The sequence below is a fragment of the Macrosteles quadrilineatus genome, unplaced genomic scaffold, assembly GCF_028750875.1.
Source record: "Macrosteles quadrilineatus isolate MER2022 unplaced genomic scaffold, UCM_ALF_1.0 Scaffold_4__1_contigs__length_99947679, whole genome shotgun sequence".
NCBI classification, from domain to species: Eukaryota; Metazoa; Arthropoda; class Insecta; order Hemiptera; family Cicadellidae; genus Macrosteles; species Macrosteles quadrilineatus.
The window spans coordinates 81,500,002-81,524,875 of NW_026542597.1; the positions used below are offsets into that span (position 1 = coordinate 81,500,002).

The following is a 24,874-nucleotide window of genomic DNA, read 5'->3' on the forward strand; positions in this document are numbered from 1 at the left end:
AGTATTCAAGCATACAAACTTTAAATACGGTATATATATAAATAAGTTAGATAGGCCCTAAAATTATAGTAACTTTTAAGAAATAAATATAAATGTACTACCTTGAAGTAGACACTCCACTGATAGTTAAAATTGTATAAACAACTGTTTTAGAATTAAAATGAACACGGTTAGAATGATTCACTGACAGAATGCGCTGAATTAAAACATTATTGTTCAATTTTTACACACCCAACATTCTAGAGTAATCATGCCAAATTAAAAAGACAACCTCTCTTGCAAACTATAGCATTTTCAAGTGTCCTCCAACTATTATAGTGTGAAAAAATAAAACAGAAAATATAAAACTTTACTATTAAATTTGTGTTGTTAAAAATAAATAAAACTGATTTAATAATACATTGTTACCTGTAAGTAACTAGCTTTCCTTGTTCTTGTGATTGCTTGAAAGTCAGTCCAAAGCACCAAACTGAGAATTGAACTTTATCTCAGTTTGCAATCACTATTTATATTTCATAATTGATTGATTATTTGATTAGGCTTCTGGCTTATTTTAAATTATTTTTGACATTAAACTGTTTTTTAAATCACTAAGTTATTTATTTTTTTAATACGAAACTAACTTATTAAATTGCCTGTTTTAGATAATAGGCCTAACACTATTTCACTACTTAGGCTGCTCACCACACTAACTTAATCATATGATTGCTTAGAGGAATTAAATATTCGTTAGGGTATTTTAGGCTGTTTTTCTTATGAAAAAACTTTATCTATTAAGTTCCATATTCAATTCCTAATCACAAATTGTTTTTTCCATATCCCCCCGGTCATTTTTATAAAAAAAATTTATCTTCAAAATTAGAGATACAAGTTCCTAAATGTAAATCTGACTTTTTATCTGGGAATTCCGAATCACTTGTTAATAGAGCCAATTGCCCTAGCCAATAAAATTATTTTTACTGGTTAAACACCTGCATGGACAGGTATGAATAACATTTCTTACCGTAAATTATTTGATTTGCTGTTAGCGTTAGCCTACATATTATGCTCTGTTTGAATAAATGAATGAAAAAATACTTATATTTACAGAATAAGTGAGTACAATGACAATCTTAGCACTACATCGTAAGTTTTGTTTCAGAGCCAATGGAAAGACATCCCACGCATAATTTATCAGTTACTGATGATGGAAACTTTTGTGCGTTTGTAAGTGATGGATTCTTGATGGTTTATAATGTTTCCAAAAATAAGCTGTTGTACAAATGCAAGGGAAATTCTGAAACCAAGGTACTTCTGTTTGTAAATGATAACTAGACTAAGCACACGTTTTAGCCTTATCTCGTGTCAGTTCTGGTAGGCTACTACGAGGAATGTTCAGAAATAAGTAACGTTTCCGTCTGATGTTGATTGCACTCTTTCTCGTGCAGACACGTTGGCCTCAATGACTGTACAGCCGTCACAGCGGAAGTGTCGTTGTGCTGTCCGTTGTTGTGACATTACAGAAAAAGTGTGCAGCAATTGAAAATTCTGTTAGTTATGAGATGCAGTTGTGCAACTTGTGAGGAGACAACGTTATGAGTTAGAAATTGTGCATTAATTCTACTTTTCCGATGAAGTGCTTTATGGCCTCGACCTTCCCCTGTTAGATAAAAGAAATAATAATAATTAAAAATGAGTTACATTTTTTTTTTATTAGTGCACTTTCAGTTTCAAACTGGTTAAACTAAATTTGACGTCCAAAATTAATACTTGATTCCCAACACAGCACTCTGATGACAGTGAGGAACTCCGATTGCATGTCAGCAGGTGGCTGAGTTTGCAGGCAGTGGAATTCTACGACAAAGAAATTTCAAAGCTTGTACCAATTTGATGGTTTAAGTACCTCAATAGTATTGAAGTACCTCACAAATTAAGTACCTCAATTTGTTTGGCGACTGTGTAAAAAAGTAGTGTTTTAGCTGCTTTTTGTTATCGTACAAACTTTTTATTTGATTCCAAATTACTTACTTTCTGAATAGCCCTCACACAATTGTCTGCAGTACAGTTGACTCTTGACGATTCAACACTTATTAGTAATGTACTTTACTTATTTGCCACGCAATGTGCAATATCATTCATTACTGTGAGGAGAGGACCTTGGACTCTGACTGAACACCACAACTGTAGACACAAGACTCTTATCACACACTCAATGCCTTCTAACACACGTTCAGCATTAACGGTAAATACTCATATAAAATCTCTAAAAATCAAGTATTGGTTCCTTCTTAAAGGCTACAATAAAAACCTGTTTTAATAAATATTACTTTTTAAATTGCTTTAATTTGTAATTTGAAATATTTTTACAGGACCTGAAATATTCACCATCAAAAGATACAATCGCGTGGCTCCAAAGTTCGTCAGAGCTATTCTTTGTTTATGTAAAGAAACGGAAAACCTCCAAAATTAGAGGACACTCTGATCTGCCTTTCACTGACATTTTATGGAGTCCAGATGGCAAAAGTTTGGCAGTATTTTCTAGTTTGTCGGTATGTATACAAAAACTTGTTGAAGAATTACTAGGTACTAGGTACTTTTATAAACGTTGAATTCTCAGTCTTAGTGGAAAAAAGTTTAACTTCAAAAACCATTTAAATATTCTATAAATCTTCCTCAGCTGGGTAGTTTAGAGGCTATAGGGCTCGCTTGGAAATCAAAAGAAAGATTTTCATTTTGATCCACAGAAAAATCTGTAGTTTTTTAAGGTTCAAAACTGGACCCCACTGCTGTCCTTAATAAATGGTCTTGTCTATAGTAGTACAGGACGAATTTCACTTCATTCTACATGCCTCATTCATATATTGGTTGAAAATGCCCTGTTGGTAAAAATAATTATAATTGGTAACAATAATATTTTGTATTACATTCATCTTATTCTTTTAAAACACTAATCAGCTGTTGTTGCCAAAAGATCAAGTAGGATTTGTTTTGATTCCGGTCGTCAAGACATTATGCATGTTTCAGGTGTTTATTGACATATATTCTGTGAACTCAGAGCAGGCGTGTTGTGCAGCAAGTATCAGCGGGGCGAAAAATGACCAACTCGGACGACCGTTAGCTCAGTTCAGCCCTGACGGAGAATATTTTGCAACCGTCAATATTTCAACTCAAGGATACGCCATAACCATATACAACTCCGGTGATTCGTCTTGGGATTGTGTTCAAGTAAGCTATGTGTTATGTAGAAAATTCGATATGAGTGATTTGTCCAAGAGTTTCCTCAACATCAAACACAGTAAGGCTGTTTGGGCGCAAGCTTTTGAGAGTGTTTCACATTGTAAACTATTAAATATCTTAAATGAATTAGGAATAATTGGAAAAGAATTACAGTGGTTCACTTCATATTTAGAAAACAGAGAACAGTTTGTTGAAGTGGACTACATAATAGAGCAAAAGAATACTAAATATATTGAAAAGCTTAGATCTCAGCGGCAGACACTACGATATGGAGTACCCCAGGGATCGATCTTGGGGCCTCTTTTGTTCCTCTGTTACATTAAGGGGTTGCCAGAGATGATCCCGGTCAGTGATGGATCTATGTGTCTGTATGCCGATGACTCTAATGTTTTGTTTTCAGGAAAATCCAATTCAACTATTGAAAAATCCTCAAACAGGAGTCTTCAATCTATAAAAAAGTTTTTGGATGAAAGAAATCTGCTTATCAGCACAACAAAATCAAATCTAATATCCTTTTCAACTAAACAGTCAAAAACAGCATTTGAACCTAATATTTTTATAAAAACAGACAAAATTGATCAGGTAAACCAAACAAAGTTTCTGGGACTGGTCATTGATGAAAATCTATCTTGGGATAATCACATAAACTATGTAGTAAATAAATTATCATCTGGCGTTCATGCCTTGCGGCTGATGTCCAAGGTTTGCAGCTTGGAAACTCTTATGATAATCTATTATTCTTTATTTCATTCCCACATATCTTATGGAATCGCCATTTACGGAGCAACAACTAAGGAAAATTTGGATAGAATACTTATAAAACAGGAAAAAGCTATTAGAGTGATCATGAAATTAAAAAGAACAGATTCAGTTAAAAATATCTTTCCTGAATTGGGTGTGTTAACAGTTAACAGTTTGTATATTTATGAGACAATTGTTTTTGCAAAACAATTTCATTTATTATCCTCTGCAAGTAAATATAACACACGCTTTCAAATTAACCTTCCTAGACATAATTTAGAATTCTACACCAAAAAACCTTCATATACAGGATTAAAATTTCTTCAAAAATTACCCATTTCACTTAAAAAAGAAAATAATACAAACAGATTCAAAAGCCAACTAAAAGACTTATTGATAAGAAACCCATTTTATTCTATCAACGAATTTTTAAATAGTAATTTCGAAACGTTCATTTGAATTCCAGATACCAAATAGTTTTACTCTGACGTAATCAATTTTATAATTTGTTTAAGTAATAACACTCATTTTTTAGTTTTACTATATAGATCCTTTGTAATGAATTACTTTAATTATTTAGTTTATAATTTTTTCTTTATGTTAGTTTAATGACGCTATTTAAGACATATTGTCTAAACATGAATAAAGAATATTTGATTGATTGATTGATTGATTGATTGATTGAAGCTATGTCAGCCTTAGTCAGTAACACGACTACAAGATCGCGCCACTTATCCTACACTCATCTCCATTCGTACTTAGCTTAAGATATCTACCTTAGTATTGTCGCCATTTTAATTAAAAGTATTAAAGTAATAAGCGAATTGTGGCAACGAGCTCAGTAGTTCTCCAAGTCGCAGCCGACTGCTTTAAGCACGGTGGTTAGTGCGGCGTAGGCAATGCCGATGTATTTTGCTACGGAATATTTTATTTCCTTGTTACCCTCAGAAAACAAAATATTTTAATGAACTATGTCCAAGTAGGCTATTTTTAATTTTATTTCAAAGTGACAGGTATATTATTTTTTTCATTCTGTGACCAAATAATTTCAACAATTTTTTTAAGTACAATTTATATGAAACTTAACAAATTATTTAGGCAATATTCTGTCCAGACCCTACTATGTATAAACATTTGACAAAATGACCACTTTCAAGCCCCCCAAGTCCTATTTCATTTGTAAAATTGATATAACAACCATATTTTTTTAAATTTTAACCTAATACAATAAAAGAAATTTGAAAATAAATCTTCGGCTGATACTTTTTTTAACTCCTCTCATAGCTATAAAATTTTGAATTTCATAGTGCAATAACATTTTTGGGTTCAAGTTCATTTTGGGTGATAGTAAGTTTAAGCTATCTGAGGGATTATTATTCACATTTTCTACCACAACTAATTAAGATAATTAAAAAAAAAACTCTGTATATTTAGTAGGTACTAATCTATTCATAATTTACGACTAAGCGACAACTTACCCTTACTCAAGGTATCCCTGTTGTTCAGAGAATGGTGTGTAATGACAGCCGAGACGTCGGTGGACTACTGTGGTGTCTAGACTCGGCTAGTTTGCTGGTCTGGCAGTCAGGATCTTCGCTGCAGCTGCGGTTGTGGACTGCGGACGGAACTGTGGAACGCAGTCTTGCTGCAGACGATGCAGCAGTGAGCTGCGTCTGCCTGTCTGACTGCGGAAGAGTGGCTGCAGTGCTCACTGCTGACTGTAAGGTGTGTACGTTTTTGCGTTTTCATTCTTTGTAAACAAATAAAACAGCTTTAAAGCCAATAGAATCTGTACAAGCGTATACAACTAGAAATGCCTAGAACATTTTAAGATTATTTGATATGAGTTTTTTATTAGCCGAGTTGTTAGCACCAAGGACTTAATTGTACGCCTAATGGTTTGATCCTCGGCATATCTGAAATATTTTGAGAAGTTTTGGACCACTTTTTTTTAAAGTGTTTTTAGTTCTACCTCTACCTTACAAAATGCAGTCTACCATATACACTAAGATAATGTAAAACCTGGAAGTGGAAACCACCCAACTACTATTACAAATTGTATAAATATCAACAATACTTTAAAATGGTGTAGATACTTGCTTAAGGTAGTCCTTGAAACTGTGTGAAACTAGTTTCAGCTCTAAATTAAAGCCATCTTCAGGTTGTAAAGGGAAGTCCTATTTTAGTCATTCTCTGCTGAATTCCATCAAATTTCAAATATAAAACAGTATTTCCTTAAATTTATACAAACGACACAAAATCGTAAACATTAAAATCAGCTAATTTTAACTGTCCAATGAGCAACATATGAACTAAGCAACCTAGACTCAAGTTCCGTTGGTTTGTGTCCTGTAAATTGAACTGATTATTTTTTTAAATTTGACAGACTAAGCAAAAGATAACAAAAGTAGGACGGCCATCTTCAGTCTAAAGATGGCTTCAATTCAAAGCTAAAATTAGTTTCTAGAAGCTTTTTCATGGATTATTATTAAACGGGTATTTGAAAAAATATTATTATTTATCGCCCAATAAATATCCGGAGACTATAACACCATCATAAAGTTGTCACCTACCTTTGGTTTTTTCTAATTTAGTTTTTTTTTTTTTTTGGAATAAATGCTTGGTTGTTCATTTATTACATTGATATGGTCCTTTTTGAAATACTTTTTTGTGTACTTTTTCACTTAGGGTATATACTGTAGATATAAAAGATAACTTCACCAAGTTTTTACTGTAGCATCCGAATCATCGATAAATATTAAAAGTAGTTTTTGAAACTCAAGTGGTGCCGGTGCCATTCTCACTAAGTACTGGAATGTATACGGTACTTAAGTTTGTCGTCTTCTGCTGAATACGGTCATTTTTGTGGATGATTTTTTTAGTTGCTATGTGCAATATGTAGATTACTGCAAATTGGTACAGTTCTTACACCATTTTTAAAACAGACCAATTATTGTTCAAATCATTATTTTTTCCACTTAAATAATTAAAATATTACCTCTCAAATGTGTTTGTTTTAAATTGGATGATTTGCCCTCTTTGTTGAATGACCCTGCAGATTTTCATTTCATATTTTTGAATCCTTTTAAAATTATATTTTGCAGGTGAGAATATTGGATTTGCTGACCTGGCGTTTGGACATGACGGAGGTTTTAATCCACAATCCAATAATACACAAGTCTTCAGCAAGGAACAGACTGAAAGCACCAGATGATACTTCCATACAAGTTAGTAACTGTAAGGAAATTTCTGTATCTAGTTATATGATAGAAGAATGAAGTATATTTTGGAATTTTCAAAGTAGTTTTCACATCATATTCAGTGGGGCAAAATTCTAATTGACACAATGGAAATTACGAGGGTTGTTTTTTTTTCAACCTCCGATAGGCTATGAACAAAAGACAAGTTCATATTTTATAAAACATTAAATTTATTACCAAAAGTTTGGTCCATTTATGGTTACTTTTTGACATAATCACCAAAGAGATTGAGACATTTGCTATATCTGTGCACCAGCTTTTTAATACCCTCTTCAAGAAAAGTGGCCGCCAGTACATTCAAAAAACAAAAAAAAATCAAAAAACAAAAAAATGTCAAAAAAATAAAAAATCAAGAAAAAATAATAAAAGGACTTCAAAATTTCTAGAAATTCAGTAAACAAAGCAATAATGGTGAATTTGTGGTTTATTTAACCATCCTGTCAAACTGTTGAACCAAGTCATCTGAAACGACAGTAATGAGCTGGTTCAACAAGTTGGCAGAATGGTTAAATAAACCACAGATTCGCCATTATTGATTTGTTTACTGAATTTCTAGAAATTTTAAAGTCCTTTTTTTATTTTTTCTTGATTTTTTAACTTTTTTGACATTTTTTTGTTTTTTTATTTTTTGTTTGTTTTTTTTTATGTACTGGCGGCCACTTTTCTTGAAGAGGGTATTAAAAAGCTGGTGCACAGATATAGCAAATGTCTCAATCTCTTTGGTGATTATGTCAAAAAGTAACCATAAATGGACCAAACTTTTGGTAATAAATTTAATGTTTTATATGAACTTGTCTTTTGTTCATAGCCTATCGGAGGTTGAAAAAAAAACAACCCTCGTACTAGGTACTGATTAAGACAAGTGCATGTTTCAAACGAAATGTTTAACATGTACATTGAGTAGTCATTATAACGAAATATCAACGTTAATATGAGAAAATATACTATGTTATGAATATTTATTGTAATACCATGGAAGAATAAAATTTAGAATAACGTTCTGTTTAAAACCTTACTCCATATTGTATGCCCATTGGTCACAGGTCGTTTGACAATATTTTGCCTGAGTATAATTAATGCAAATTCTATAATTTTAGTGATTAAATATTAAATTGGTTGGAATAGAAAATTAGCGTACAGCACTTACAATATATACACAACACAATAATTATATTTCGTTCTAGTATAGGACTTCTTCAGGAAGTAGACAGATTACGTTTGCTAAACATCTTTTCTGTTCAATCAGCTGACTACAAAATTAAATTAGTTAGTTATGACAGAAGATTTATTATACATATTAAAGTATATCTAAACATTGTAATGTGGATATTCTTTTATGTCATGGAGACCAATCAATTACTCCCTAAAGCCTTAGCTTTCGGGACATTGAATGGATTCTAATCGTTGTGAAAAATATTGTTTCTAATTCAGCCCCATGAGTTTTGCCGCAAAAAAACAGACACGACACCTCGTTTTATTAAAGCATAGATTGATTAAACTTTTGGTTAAGTATTTCAGCTTGAGTTTACCTCTATTTCAGGTGAGAAAATAACAGAAACATTGTACGAACTGTATAACGACGAAGCGCCTGGTATATATTCTGCGTTGGCTCAGTTCAGTGTTGATGGACAGTACCTCGCTACTTACGTACCTTCATATCCGAACACTCTGTGGGTGTGGCGACTAGTGGATGATACTCCTCTGGACACCGTGATTGTACTCAATGAGGACACTAGCGTAAAAGGTAGGCCTGCTGTTAACACGTTGTCTCTGACAAATGTTTTCCTGATTTTTAAAGTTTTTAACAACTACGTGTAGACACCAGTGAACACTGTTTACTATGGTGATTATCGACTACAGGTTTATTTACTTGACAGAAAATATGCTGGGCAGTTTTTTGTTGTTGTTGCAAAGGAATTAGTTTGAACCCTACAGCTAAATAACGTTTGTCTTTATTTATGCCATTGACAGTTTTCCTGTTTCTTGTAAGGGAACAGTACAAGACAAACCCTTGTTTTTTATAACAATAAAAAGTTGCTTTGTACACGTTCACGCAGTTAACTACTCACGGGAGTGCGTGACGGGTTTACCAGTCAATTTAGCTACAAAAGCCATTTATGGCTTGTCCCCAGCAATTATTTTAAGCTCCATTGTTACCGAAGAACGTTATAATCGTTGCCAGCCTGTATTATAAAATGCAAGCTTTATTTTGGTGTAGGTTGGTACTAAAATTTCCCGTTGAATCCCGTCTGGCAATGCTTTTGTCCCGGTTTCGGGGATTTATCTCTTCAAGCCACATTACAAAGACACTGACTACGGATCTAGGCAGTGCTACTATAGGTTGGCCGCTTAGAAAGCGACCTGCACGCTAATGCTAACCAATGCTAGAGGAGGTTTCTAAGCGGCCAACCTATACCTTTGGGTGTTTCAGTTTCAGAGTTCTCTCGGGGTAACACAGTACTACCACCGCTGTTTTTTTTTTTTTTTTGATTTGTCAGACTGAAATATTTTAATGCCAATTGCGTTCACTGATTCGGTGGTGCGCCGGGGCTTTGCCCAGGGCTCGCTGCCATTGGCGAGCGCTTGTTTGATTAAAAACATTTGTTAAAAGCATTTTAATAGTTCACAAGACAATTAACTTGATTTTTCGCCTCTCCAAGGAGAGAAAAAGCAGTAGTTTGGATCAAATAAAACAATTAACTAATTGATCAACAAATAATGAATTTAAAAATTGGCTTTTTCTTGCTATATATTGTATGTGTCAACCATTGGAAGTGATCATTGTCCTAATAGCTAATCAGTTTCGACACAGTAAATACACATTATTAATATTCCAACCCAAATCCTCAGGACCAAGAGAGGCAGCACTATTTCAGGATAGTTGGTACTTTTACTCTTGTTTTACATAGCTTTGGTATCTTTTTAGGTATTTTCTGGCATAAGGAAGAAGCGATTTTGGGAGCCAATCTGAACCCAGGAAGAATTCTAGTTTGGACACCTGAAAAAACCGTAATTATAAACTGCAAAGACAGTCCTTGGCCTTTGACTGCTCAAGAATATCTAACTTCTGTAAAAATAAACGAAGAACTATCATGAGTCTGTGATTAAATATTATTTTTTAAACTTTTTATATTTTTATGTATTTTATTGCAAGTGTTGGATTTTTCATATTAAAATATTGGCATAAAAAGTGCATTTTAAGTTTGTGATGGTTTATTGTAGAGCCCTTTTATACAGTATTTTTTTTAGTGTCAATGAAAGTAGAGTTTTTAATAATGGAACCCAAACACTTTTATCCAACCACATTTTTTTGGACGTACCAAGGATCAAACCTACCACTCTTGATTCTCGAACCAAAGGTCCGAGATACTAACCTTTAGGCTAGCAACACATCTATATAAATAAAATTAGAGTTTTGTCTGTACATTGCTCAGAATTATATATTTTTAGGTTATTTATACGTCTTATACATCAAATAAGCAGAAACGAGTCTTATCTCAATTTCTGTCTGTCTGTCTGTCTTTTCCTCTGTCTGTAACACTCAAGACGGCATTTTACGCTGTCTTCTCCTGGAAAACGAGAGTACCTATCAAGATCCAAGTAATTTTAATGTATTCACTGGATTGGCGAGATTGTCTTTATTAAAATATGGCCTCACTACTTTGTAAATAATATTACGAACGTCCAAAAATGTAGTTTTGTGCGATTTATGTCAAGTTTTCGTCCAATTTTTATTGCATAATCATCTATGAAATAACGAACAGCTGTTCGGATCAAGATTATTATTCCTAGCTGTCACTGATATGTTTACAAATGTTGTTTACAAATACCGCAACCTTTTTCAATCACGTTTTGAATGCAAATCCCAACCAAGTGAGATTAAAAACGTTTTTCTTGCATAACGGATTTAATTAATCGAAAGTGCAATAATATAGTGTAATAGTGTAACCGTAAATGAAATTAAATAACTAGGCATCATCCAGTTCAGGAACCAGAGATTCTTTGTGTATAAATTGTTCTTGAGTTTTGATAACCAGAAAGAGGACCTTGAATCAGTGTTGTATACGGCTGGGAAACTTAAATTTAATAATGATCGTCGCCAATAGCTTAGAAACATGGTTTCCACTCATTGACGGCACTTCAATGGCGGTTGTGTAAAGTGTAAAGTAAAAAATCACAACTGCAGTGGGTGATTGTAACAGAGGTTTATGGATTATGCTAAACTCGCTTTTCTAATGTGTTATTTTCTGTTCCTACCATTGACTATATATATATAGTGAATAGTACCTACTCAACGTGTGATGCAATCGCTGGACCTAACAGCCAATAGGCCCATAGCCCATCTCTTGGGTACGTACGCCTACCCAATTATTCATAACAACCTTTTCGACGACGATCCTTGATACCGGTACTTTTCCCTAGAATACACGGCCTACCTACTTAAGAAATAAAATTATAAACGTCCAAAAACCCAACGTTGTGTGATTTTTGTCACATTTCCTTCTAATGTTAATAGATAGCCTATACCAATAATTGTTTAGAGAATACGTAATCTATTAAATAACAAAAAGTTTTTTTTTTCAAACTGACACCGATAAGTTTACATTAAAAGTTGTTTACAAATAAAGCAATTAATGGGAAATAACTTTGATTGCTGTTTTAAAATGTTTTACGAGAAAATCCAAAACCAAGAGATCAATAACCTCGGGACTTGATTAACTCATATAATTGGTCAGCTGTGCTATATTTCTCAACTGTGAACGTTGGTTTTTGGTACCGGTTCTATTCCTTAGAACCGTTGGTACTGTTGGTAGCAGCAAGAATCATTTTTAAGTACCAACACATCACTGTATTTTACAAATTAGTTATCGTTGGTGTTGCACCTTATTTATTACAGGCGTATTTAACTTAATTGATGTCTTAACTGTACAATTTTTGCTTTTTCTTTCTTGATTCCAAAATGTTTGTTTATGCTAAGAAAACGATAACGCATTTTAGTAAAACATTTATTCAGCAAACCATCATGAATTGTTTAAATGCTTTACGTTGTTTATGTATCAATAGTTCGTGGCCTATTTTGGTAATTTTTATTATAAATTACCAATCTAGATCGTCTATAGTACTTCATTTCATATAGTAAGCCGTCATTTCGGGTCATCATCGGTCCAAGCAAATATAAATTGTTATGACGAAATTTGATGACATTAATAAAGATTTCAGATACTTATTTTATAAGTACTTTGTTATGCTTAAAGCGTAGCAAATTTCCTAATTAAGTTCTGTATTTTTGTGTGTATGTCTGTTAGTAAAGCATTAATGTCCTTATTTCTCAGTGTTTCACGGAAAGGACAAAAGCACCTTTATAATGAAAATGTCAACCTGAATAAAGTGTTAAATTGTGAGGTTGAGGTAGTACCTTAAATACTTTTAACCATTGTGGAAGGTAACTTTCAATTATAGGCCTACATTAGGGCTATGCCTCATAGATCTATAAAGCATTTTTTAGTTTAATCATTGGATTTAACATATGGACCAACACGACCGAGGTTACATTTAATTTCGAAGCATTTGTTTTGGCTTAAAACTATCAGATACTGTATTTGTGAAGGTTTATATATAATAGTTTTACCAGCATATCTGAAAATATGCAAACCAACTTCTGTTCTTAATGAGAAGGTTTCAACTGACTACAATAAGATACCCGTGCGTAAAACGGGCACACAGCTAAACTACAATACAATTGTTCACTAGACCACTATTATGAGATGGGATCTTAAGTAGGGCATGTTTTAACACATGCAAATATGGATGGAACATGAGCTGGTTTCTTTATTTTGTTACTGACTTAAATCAGCTGTTTCCTCAGTCAGAACTGTTTTAAATTGAAATCCCAATGATCATGGACAAGGTCCAGTTTCAAACAATCAAATAGCTAATCATGATAAGTTTTTCCGACGACAAATTATGTAACCAAATGTTAATTATTTTTAACAATTAATTTTTAAACTTGTTGATATGCTGAAAAACAGTTAGTAAGCAATTTATTTAAGTCAAGAATTGGCAGTCACTCGATAGTGATTTTGATGGGGACAAAACAACAACCACATTGGAAATATGTATAAATTTACTAAATATTTATTTTTTGACATAAAAAAATGATACATTGTAATTTAATTAGCACAACAATACAATGTATCACTTATCACATAACTATAAAAACAAAACTTTAATAACTCTTTCAAAGAAAAGAGATATAAAACTTAAAATAAAAAACTAATCTACAATTTGTTTAAGAAATAAAAAACAACTACTGATATATATGTGATTAACATGTCACTATAAGTCTTTTATTGTAATAAATATAGCACTTGGTTGGGAGTATAAAATCCACAAACTACAATTTTTTTAGTCCGTGTGCCAGCCCAGTCACTGGTAAGTCGTACTTTCCCGGGGATTTCAACACTCGGGAAAGATCTCGGAGCCGGTCGCAATATATCAACTATCGCAGAGATCATAGTGAATACTGAACCTAACCGGCAGCTCGTGTTATTCAAACAAGAGAGAACCGGCCGCGTAGCTCACACTGGAGTCGTTCATATTGCAGCATTGACTCGACTGCGCGTACTTCAAGAACTTGAGATTCATCCTCTCCGTCCGTTGAAGATACGTGGCCGCCTGGGGACAGAATTGAAAGATTATACAGTGAAATAAATTGGTAACTGGCAATTTGAAAGCTACATAAGTTAATTACAAGTGTCCCTACATGCACGCCTGAAGTGATAATTAATAGACATGTTTTAGCCCCTGTGCTGAATTTTTGACTATAATATAAAAATATAATTACCTCGTCACAGCTATGTAGTTTCCGTGTACATCAAAATGCCATAAACAGATGTGTGTATCCACCATATTTGGTGTTGTCAAACTTTACAAACACACTAAACACGATAAAAAACATTAAAAAACATATAGAACAAGAGACAAGCCTGTCGACGCACATGATGTCCGATACGAGTTCGGAAGCTGGCAAGCTGAGTACGGCAACATACGCAGTCAGCCTTCGGACATCATGTGCGTCGACAGGATTGTCTCTTGTTCTATATGTTTTTTAATGTTTTTTATCATGTTTAGTATGTTTGTAAAGTTTGACAACACCAAATCTGGTGGATACACACATCTAATGATGGCATTTAGATGCCAAAACGGCCGTAAAATACGGAAACTACAGAGCTGTGACGAGGTAATTACATTATTATATGAAGTGAATCGCCCTTGGTGCCAGACTAAGGAGGGGGTCTAGTGAACTTACGTAGCTAATTAAGACATGAAATGTCTTCCAACATTCTATTGGGCCTGATGATGAAAATAGGACTGGCCAATATTAATTAATTAAAGTATTTTAAATATTTATTTATGATCTGATTGTAAGTTAAAAGTAAGTTACAGTATGATTGTAAATATATCAAGTAGTTTTAGAAGATATATTATAATTTTATCCTGGTGTTACAACACGAGCTAAAAATACATTTGAAAAACATCTTGCCTGTTTTTTTAACGGTTTCTAAAGATAATTGACAGTTTTGAACTAAGCGTTACCTGAAGCAAAACCCCAATGGGATGTCTACCACAAATGGTGTTGGCGTAGCGTTTCAAATAATCGGTGAACGCAGCAGGGTTGAGTGTCTCGATGATGTCCATACCCTTCACAAACATTTTAGGATCAATTAAATCACAAACATAACACATAATTTAATGTAAAAAGTTAAATTTGATTCACAATTATATTTCCATATTTTAACATTAATAAGGGTCAGGAAACTGAGGCTAGGCACAGGCAACCGAATACGAATAGGAATACTAGAAAAATACCGGTATGGATCATAAACAAAACAAATGACGTTTTTGGCACGAAAATAAACATTATTTAACATTGCTTAAATGGAACTGCCAAAACACATGTTCAATGCTATTATTATAGGATTCGGGTCAACAACGTCATTTGTTTATGTTTATGATCCATACTGGTATTTTTCTAGTATTCGTGCTGGCAACCAATTACAGAATTGAGGCTGAGATGGACACACTTAGACAGGTTTATTCTAAGTGATTGCGGGCCAGAGTTTGTTACTATAGGTTTAGTCAAAATCTGGTTATTTTGAAAAATATTGACTTAGGTTTTATGAACAAAATATTAATTGCAGTTCTGCACCTGGCTATACATATTACTGAACATGATCTTTTCCTATTGCGGGGAAATGGTGAAGATCTTTTGCGGAAACAACAAAATCATGCACATCTTCCTCGATCATGACAAAACCTAAAATATATTCTGCGTTCTTGGCGAAATTTTCTGCAGAAACCTCAATACAGTATCATAATATTTATTTTATAACAGACCCCTAGTTAATTCACATTTGATGAAATTCCCCATTTGGAGATTAATACCTTTTTTTATGTAAAACAGCAAAAAGCAACTTTTTTTACCAAATGCGGAAGATAGATCTTCGTTTGAAGTAGGCCTAGTAATAGGTTGAATCAAGTCAATCATCAACGTTGTTGATTTGAGTTAACTCAAGTTAGTCCATTTCCAACTTGGATTGAGTGGCAGCTATTTGAATTACAGTTGTAAGTCTGTCTGTCTTGAATCAGCTACACAAATCAGGTCCCAAACTCATTAAATCTCCAAAAACTAGAATGAAACGGCAAAACATACGACAACGTGGCGTTGAGTAAACTTAAATTTGAATAGGCCTACTATCATAGTAAAACCATAAACAGAGCCGGTAAATCAACAAAACCTTTATTTATTGAATCCTTTAGTTTAGAATAGTTTTATCATTCAATTTTGTTAACTCACATCATAACTCATATCTTATTGATTACTATTTTATTTTTATGTTCTGATAATTGAACTATGACAATGCATCTATTCTGTGTGTACCAACACACGTAAAAAATGTTGGGGAGTGTTTTAAAAACTTCTACGAGTTAACGCTATTTAAGCGAGTTACGTACACTACTTTACCTACGATAGTGTTTTAATTACTATAAATCACTACTCATAACTTCTGAGAGGTTATGTTTTCGTTTATAACCCCTCATAGCCACTGACAGTGATAAAGGAGAACATTGTACCAAAAACTAATTGCAGCACTCAACAATTAAATTGGCCTGAACAGCTGATCATTTGAAGTTCGAGAGTTCTTGAACCTCATTGGTCTGTTACACGTGTTTTTATGAGCAAAACTATGCTGTCATGAAAGTGAACGATGCTGTTATATGAAACTTTCAATTAATTCTAAGAACTAAACTGAAACGGCTACTTTAAAAAAACGGTCATAGGTAAATAAATATCTTTGTATTTATATTATAGTTGTATAAACCATTACTTACCATCCGATCAAGTTTGGTGATGGACTGGTAAATCTCTCCCCAGTTGCGATCGTAGTAAGTGTAGCGGAAACGCTGCCCCCAGTGACAGAAGTCGGACGAGATGATGAACAAGTTCTGCGGTTCCGCTAGATACCGAGCAAAGATGTGACCGTACGCAGCCTCACGCTCGGGGGTCAACGAGCCGACTAGGACCGGCACAATGGTGAACTGATCCTTGTACCTGAGTTAAAGAAAACCATCAAATTCTTCCATCATACTTTCAGCATAGACAAATAGAATTAATATAGACTGTCAAAGGAAGGTTCCGGCGCCCACCGCTAGGAGTGCCGTGTAGTTACTGCACACACCGCTGCAGGCGAGGAGCGCAGGAGCCGTATGCGACCAGCAGACGCTGCAGCGGTGTGTGCCGTAACTACACGGCAAACCTAGTGGTGGACGCCAGAACTGACAGTATATATTTATTCTATTATATGCTTTCAGATAAGATTCATATAGACACGCCAGTATGCAAATTTTGGTGAAGATAAATGCTAAGCTTTGACTAGGATCAACTGATTCTTAAGCTTGGACAATGGGCAATTTATTAAAAGCCTGATGATTAAGGAAAGCTGGGTCCAGTTTATAATTATCAATAACCTACTGATATTTCTCAAGATCAACTCAGATTTTGATTACTAGACAAGCATTATTATCCATTCAGCCAAATAAACTGTTCACACAAACTTTTATTATAAAAAAAATGTTAGATCTATGTGAGAAAACAACATTTTTTTAAACAGTTTGCTAAGTGGGTTTCAAAGTTAAAACATTCGCCTACTAGATTACTCGTAAAAAGAGTATAAAATCATAGTACTGGTACTTAAATGCAATAACAATTATTACATAAAATCACTGCTTAACATGAGACAAAAACGATTAATAAAATTTGATTTTAATTAGGCTACTTTTAATGATAATTGCACCACTTTTTATTTTGTAAAACTATATTTTAAATTTTTTTTAACTTTATTTAATTTACAATTTGTTCAAAAGTTGAACAATAAGCAAATGAAATAACAATACAACATTAACTTGAAGAACATGAGCTAGTATTGACCACTGCCAACACTAGCTAACAAAGAGAATTTTGATAACACTTAGCCGAATCTGAATGAAAGGTCCAATATCGTATATCGCTTCAGTCTGTAAATGGTGTTGCGATTGTCCAATAAATTAAGTGTAAGACGATTTTGAATTATTATAGGGATGGTCAAGTCTCGAAATTTCGGGAAATTTTCGGGAAATTTTCAATCTCGTTACACGAGACGAGATTACTTTTTGGCCGAGATTTTTATCAAGACGAGAATAAAAAAAAAAAAAAAAAAAAAAAAAAAAAAATTAAAAACGCCTGCAGAAAGTCAATGCAATACCCGCAATACAGGAGCGTGTTGTAGTTGCGTTTCCTTTTCGAAGGCGTTCTTATTTAATTAATTCTTTTAATGTAAATATTACTTTAATTCTTTTAATGTAAATATTACTTTCATTATTTTAATAATATTACTTTAATAACATTTGAGAAGTTTTGTTAAGTGTAAGCAGTGTGAGGAATGTTTTATTACTATAAAAAAAAGTCAAAACAAGTAACTATTTTATAAAAATTAATATTGCTTTTATTTTATGATTTATTTTATTTTAGGATAAGTTGAACTCTATCCTAACTGATATCACCATGTTTCCTAATCGTAGGCATTTTTAATAAGTTAGGCGTGATTAATAAAAAAATGTTATGCTGATGTTATTTAATGAAAGATTGTAAATATTCTTGCCTATTATCATTATTTTAGTATTTAAACAGTCATCTAACAATGTTACAAAATCAGGTAAAAATTTCGAACATGCATTTCCCGTTGTGTATGAGAAGAGAAATCTCGTCTCGATCTCGTCTCGAAATTTTATGAGAAATAAAAAATCTCGTCTCGTCTCGTCTCGAACTAAAAATCCAATCTCGTCCATCCCTAAATTATTATTTTTCATCTAAATTGTCCTTAACAAACATAGCCTACTACTTTGATTTTATGATGAAGTGATTCTTAAATGGTCATCTTTCAGTCACGAAGTAATCTTTAAAAGGAAAGATAGTATTGTGTTGTTCATATTTCCAAAGAAACGAGCTTTGAAGCCTATTAAAATTAGCAAGATGTTATAGGGTATCCTCGTACTATTATGTTTTTTTTTATACATGTCTAAAAAAATGTTCATAGTATCTATAAATGTATTTATGTACGCTTATCTATATATATAAAAGGCAAAGCCCTCACTGACTGACTCACTCACTCATCACTAATTCTCTTACTTCCCATTTACCTAGGAGGCTGAAATTTGGTACACTGATTCTTTAGGCATTAAATAGGAAAACTAAGTTGTTTTTATCCTGATCGGACTCTCGGGCACCGCCCCAGTGGCTCTGGAGTTTCCCATGTTAACCTTATGAGTACTCATGTTTAAATGGAATTAATGAATCTTAACAGCTGTTTCAATTAAACAAGTTGGTTCTGTTCTATGATGTTCAATAGCATTAAAGTTACAAAAATTACCAACAGGGTGCAGTACTATTATTTTTTTTAATTTATGACAACAGCTAATTTGCAACTAATTTGCAAGGTGAGTGAGCGTAGCGAACGAACTTCAACCTGGAAGCGAGTTAGCGTAGCGAACGAGCTAACCTGAAGGCAAGTGAGCGCAGCGAACGAGCTAACCTGAAGGCAAGTGAGCGCAGCGAACGAGCTCTAACCTAAAGGTGAGCGAGCGTAGCGAACGAACTTCAACCAGGACGTGATTGATCCATGCAAACGAGCTCACTTATGAAGTTAAACGGGGCAAAGCCCGCGGGTACAGCTAGTCATGTATACTTGTGTATATTTTGCAAGTATATTTGATTTGAATGTAAACAAACTAGGTATTTTTTCAAATTATTTTTAACTGACAAAACAACTAATTTACAAACTAAGTCTCAGTAATAGCTAAAAAGAGTAAATAATAGAAAAATACAACTAGCCGCCGTATGTAATAATCATGAAATTGCGATTTTACCTATGATCAATAGAATTATACACTTTAAAAATCCACATACTCTTCCATTATTTTAGCTATGAAGGGAAGATGCATTTCAATGCTGTGTTCATCTTCATCCACTTCAAGATTCATTCGGTCAAACTGACCGGCAGCGTCCAGTTCTGCATATACTGCAACAAAAAGATAAATAAACTATTATTGGTCCAAGACTTGATCATTTGCAGACAACCCTTCACATTAGATAGATGTACCTTTAAAGCTCACTACCAGTTGTTAAATATTAATCACTGGTAGATAATAGTTTATCTATTTATTACATTCAAGGTTTCGGGCTTTTCCCTCCCAATACATGTACAGTAGACCCCCTCTTAACCGACCCTAATGGGACCGGACCTAGGTCGGATAACGCAAAAGGTCGGATAAAACGGATAATCCCTAAAATCATAACATGATGAAGTGCTATTCATTTGGAATTATATAATCATTATTTTGAAGTCATACTAGCATTATTTATAAAATAAACTACTCTTATCTCCTTTTTCATATTGGTAGAAAAGTCACAAATAAACACAAAACACGGTTAAGTCAAATAGGCCTACTTTCAGTGGAATATATTATAATACTAGGCAAGAGTCAATAAAATTCCTATTTTAATAACTTTAGTACTGCAATGTATTAATTGATGCTTTCCAAATACATTGTAATACAGTACAGAACCTTTTGTTGACATTAGATACAAGCGACCATTTTGTTACAAGACAGGACGTTTATTTATAGCCTCTCACTGAAGTCTCGAGGCACAAAAACTATCTTGACCTTGGATTGGATAACCCCCCATCCCTACAAGTTGCGTTGTTTGTTTACTCCGGCGATAAGATAATCAGTTCTCAAAATCGTGACGCACTTTATGATGTTATAAATTTGCCGCGCAGATAAGTTTAACAAATCAGATCAGATGTGCTCGAATACAGATATAGCTACGAACGATGATGACAAACTGACAATAGGCTATGCTATATTTTTTGTGATCAACACAAAATAACTTAGGCTATTGTTAGTCATATCCTGTGGAGATAAGCGTATGGTTCAGTTCTCATCGCCCAGCGTGGGAGCGGAAATGCCGAGATTCCTAGAAAGCGGCGGTTAAACCGAGCTGCTCTCAAAGCAAGGTCGGTTAAAACAAACTGCATTATTTTACGATCGAAGGCGGATAATCCGAGTATCGGTTAATACGAGGTCGGTACAAAATGTGTCCAACTCAGTTTTAAGTCTACAACAAACTTCTACAAACTAAATCAATAGGTGAATGTACAGGTTGATAGTCAGTCTCAGCAACTATTTAGACTAGGCACTTATTGCTGTGAAAACTACGTCCGAGCTTGTGTCATCATACTTCGCAAATATCTCTATTTTGGCTTACCTTAAATCTTGTGCATCCATCCAGCAAAATTTCCTTTTATTTATTAAAGTATTTTGAGTAAAAAATTGGAACTAATTGAATTTACACAATTTAATCATTAAGTGGTGATATTTTGTTCATACTTAGTCTACAAACTTCGTAGTGAAAAAATATTTACAAGAGAAAAGACTGCTATACCTTGGGTATCGATTCGTAGATCATACAACGGAGTTCGGTACTTGACAGCAGACGAGAGTGCGCATCCAGCGAGCCGCACATGGTGGGAGGGGCCAAGGATGAATATCCGCTGCCTGTAAGAAAAAATTGATAAGCATGAATGAACATAAAATATAGGCTACACCAAAATTTTATGTACAGCCAAGGTATAACTTTAACACCATACTTTAACTTTACTCTAAGGATTTAAACATTTCAAGAAAGAAACTGACAGGTTTTATTGTTTTTTTTTTTTTGTAAACCTTTATCACCTATTTACATTTTTTTAATATAACGCTCCGAACCCTAGTCTTGCCGATGTTCTGTTCGAGCATCATTAATTGATAGCCAAATAACAAATAGCATCTGAGTATGGAAAAAATCTAGCTTGTAGACTTATCAAACCAGGGACCTACAGAATTTGAAGGTACGAGCACTATAAATGCTCAGCTGTACCTGGAACGTAGACAGTTGATTTTACAAGTTAGCAATGGTTATTTATTATCTAGACTTCTTCTTGCAACTTAACATTAGGTCTTCAGTATTTTGTCTTCTTATTCCTTTTTGGTCCACATAACTTTATAGTGTAAAACTGTCATGCAATAGTAACTGTATAACTTAAATCTATTTTTATAAAGTACAAAATATATTTCAAGGCCAACTTACACAACTGCTGGACTGATCTGACGATAGGCAAAGGCACTGCAAGCCCCACAGTACTGGTATCCTGCATGTCTGAAAATCCACTTTAGGTGAAAACAGGTTTACGTTGGGTACAATTACAATTAGGCTACAAAGTTAAACAACACACTTGCATTAGACCCTACATTCAATTTAAAAAATATTTTAACTTACTTAGAAAAACATGTTGCAAAATTATTACACTAATAAAACTTAACAACTTATTTATAGCTAGAAGCATCTTTGGCTAATTGATGTTCTAGGATTAAAAATTAACCTAGAATAAGTTAAGTTATACATCCAGAAAAATATATGAAATTAGGCTATGTTCCATTACATTCAGTAGCCTAAACTGTTGTGCTGAAATAAGTTGAATAGAAGAGTAGGCCCTACTATACAAGCATAAATATCAAGTGAATAACACTCACGGGGCAATGATAGCACGCGCTGGTCCATGTGTTAAATCAGCAGCATTCAGCCAATTCTCCAGCTGTTTGTTAAGCTCTTTACCTAAGATTTAAAACATGATTAAAAGCGTAGGGCTAAATATTAAAAAAGTCAATACCGGTAAATCAAATACTGTTTTAAACTTAACAAAGTCAAACCAGTTAGGAGTGCACCATTAATTCATGATTGTTTTGGGTCCTAGCCTACTTTTACATAAGTTATTTTCTTGATGACTCTTAAAGAAAGTATGCCTTGTAGGTTAAGGTGGCCTACCTAGATTCAGGGCCTTTTTATGCATTTTTTCAAACTTCTATAAAATTCACATTAAGTTAGGGCCTAATTTTTTTATCAAATTATTTGTTAAATGTTACAAAACCCTTAAATAAAGTAAACTACTGGTATTGAGTTAGAAGTTCAGGCCTATTGACATAAGACATAAGACATTTATTGATCTTTAGGCAAAATTACATGCAATCGATCTTGTCATGGACGCTTGAAATGCACAAGACAGTCCTATAACGTAGTCATTAAGTTTATGTTTAAACATCCTCAATCAATCAATTATTGGTCTAATAAAAGTAGGCCTAAATCTTTATATAGGTAGGCTTTATGTCATTGAAGGCGCTTCCTCTGTATGTTGACTAGCCTATTGATTTTTATATAAATGATATTTTATATATTGAATTAGATATTGATAATTATATAATTCATAATTTATCTTATAAGTACCTATTTTTTGTGCATGTAAACCTTAATTGATGTAGCTTGATTGCATGTACTTGTTTATTATATTGACATGATCTATTGCATTTTATGTATAATGTTTAATGATCAAATAAATCTATCTATCTATCTATCTATTGACTAGCCTGTTGACTATTGTAAACCAATTACCGTAACTTATAATCGAATGGTCAATCCTGCAAGGAAAAGGCTAGTCAACATACAGAGGAAGCGCCTTCAATGACATAAAGCCTACCTATATAAAGATTTAGGTCTACTTTTATTAGACCAATAATTGATTGATTGAGGATGTTTAAACATAAACTTAATGACTACGTTATAGGCCTAGCCTACCCACTATTAGGCCCTATAATACAGTAGGTATCTTGTATTTCCTAAATAGCAAATGGTTTGAGGGCTGTACCGTGTTTGAATTTTGACTCAAAAGAAGCTTTTTGTTGTGGTTTAAGATTTTTTAAATCAGGAGTTTAAGGGGATTCGCCACTGAAAAGGGTGAATTTTTTTATTTAATGAGGAAAGTCGTGAAACTATTTTTTTAGTAGGGTAAGAATATTGTTTAACAAAATATGGAAAAGTTTTGGTTTACTTCTAAATATAAATTGTATAGGTGGTAAAAAAATAAAATAGAGGTTTTTCGATCATTTTGTTAGGGGTTTTAAAAATCGATATTCTGAAGAGAGTTCTTTATGGATTTTAATAAATTTGGTGTTTTTTAAAAGACAGTTAATTATCTAAACGTAATATTTAGGTAGATTCATAATAATATCTCAGATACTTTTTTTGCTGTGACACATTAAATATAATTTTTCTTCAGAAAAAAGAATTAGTTTGAAAAAAACGTTATTGTTCAGTACCTAATTAACTTAGATACCTAATTCTACCTAAATATTTTCCTAATATTGTCTAGAATAAGTACCTGTAGTAAAAATTTCAACAATGTACCTTTAAGTTAGTGGCTCTCAAGATATATCAAATGTTGTTTTGAAAAACGTGAAATTTCAATGTTGCGGAAAACCGCGTTTTAATAAGAAGGTGTCCTATGATCTTGTAGCTATCGTAAAGAGCGAAACCCCTTGGTTATAACATATACCGTTAACATTCATACATGGATTATCATACTTTTTGGATGTAATAGGGTCCAATGTACAAAGAAATGTGAAAAAATATTTTTACCATTTTTCATGATTTTTACCTATTTTCAGTGGCAAATCCCCTTAATCGGCAAACTTCTGTAGGCATAGGCTACTAAAGATATCGTTAATTAGGCCTATCAAACACAGGGGTTTTCTTAAAAATGATGGGCCTAAAAAAGTTTGCGTGAAGAAAACCCTGTAATTTGAATGGCTAAGGTAATTCTTCATTTCCAAGTGGAAATTAAAATAATTAGCCTACGAGAAAGTAGCTTCCATCGACTTACTGGAATCGGAATACCAACTTCCTGAATGAGTAGCTCGTCTTGCAGCCATTGTAACTTTATGTTAAAGAAAAAGTTACAATATCAATTTGAAATGTTTTAATATCTACACTCTTTTTAAGTAGCCTACAATCAAATGCTCCTCGTGCACTTAAATAAGTGTAATATAAATGTTTAGTTAAAAACTCTTTATGAATAATTTCATCCAAACAAAGAACTTTGAACTAAACAAAATACACACTTCACAGAAATCAGTAGTTTTAGACAGATTACAGACAGAAATTAGACAAGACAACAGAACAGAACAGAATA

At 33.3% G+C, this 24,874-nt stretch overlaps 2 protein-coding genes across 2 annotated transcripts; one reads left to right on the top strand and one right to left on the bottom strand.

Moving 5' to 3' along the window:
- The first annotated feature begins 1,441 nt into the window (after positions 1-1,441).
- LOC128993085 (uncharacterized) lies at positions 1,442-10,397 on the top strand. Its single transcript, XM_054416842.1, has 7 exons — positions 1,442-1,507; positions 2,349-2,528; positions 3,004-3,204; positions 5,464-5,682; positions 7,062-7,194; positions 8,758-8,961; positions 10,144-10,397. The coding sequence occupies exons 1-7, from the start codon at positions 1,442-1,444 to the stop codon at positions 10,311-10,313; spliced, it is 1,173 nt and encodes a 390-aa protein (XP_054272817.1). The 3' UTR covers positions 10,314-10,397.
- Positions 10,398-13,323: 2,926 nt separating this feature from the next.
- LOC128992045 (protein MEMO1) lies at positions 13,324-24,850 on the bottom strand. Its single transcript, XM_054415421.1, has 8 exons — positions 24,566-24,850; positions 22,386-22,467; positions 21,943-22,011; positions 21,259-21,371; positions 19,720-19,831; positions 16,611-16,830; positions 14,814-14,918; positions 13,324-13,892 (listed from the first exon to the last, which is right to left on the bottom strand). Exons 1-8 carry the CDS (start codon positions 24,612-24,614, stop codon positions 13,764-13,766), a joined length of 879 nt encoding a protein of 292 aa, XP_054271396.1. The 5' UTR covers positions 24,615-24,850; the 3' UTR covers positions 13,324-13,763.
- Between the last annotated feature and the right edge of the window lie 24 nt (positions 24,851-24,874).

Bases quoted from the DNA above. Each gene is read 5' to 3' on its own strand.
- LOC128993085 (XM_054416842.1), top strand. From the start codon at position 1,442: ATGACTGTACAGCCGTCACAGCGGAAGTGTCGTTGTGCTGTCCGTTGT. The intron at 1,508-2,348 runs GTGTGCAGCAAT...ATATTTTTACAG, and splicing joins GTTGTGACATTACAGAAAAA to GACCTGAAATATTCACCATC. The intron at 8,962-10,143 runs GTAGGCCTGCTG...GTATCTTTTTAG, and splicing joins TGAGGACACTAGCGTAAAAG to GTATTTTCTGGCATAAGGAA.
- LOC128992045 (XM_054415421.1), bottom strand. From the start codon at position 24,614: ATGGCTGCAAGACGAGCTACTCATTCAGGAAGTTGGTATTCCGATTCC. The intron at 22,468-24,565 runs GTAAGTCGATGG...TTTAAATCTTAG, and splicing joins AAGTTGGTATTCCGATTCCA to GTAAAGAGCTTAACAAACAG. The intron at 21,372-21,942 runs GTAAGTTGGCCT...TTTTTCTTACAG, and splicing joins CAGATCAGTCCAGCAGTTGT to GCAGCGGATATTCATCCTTG.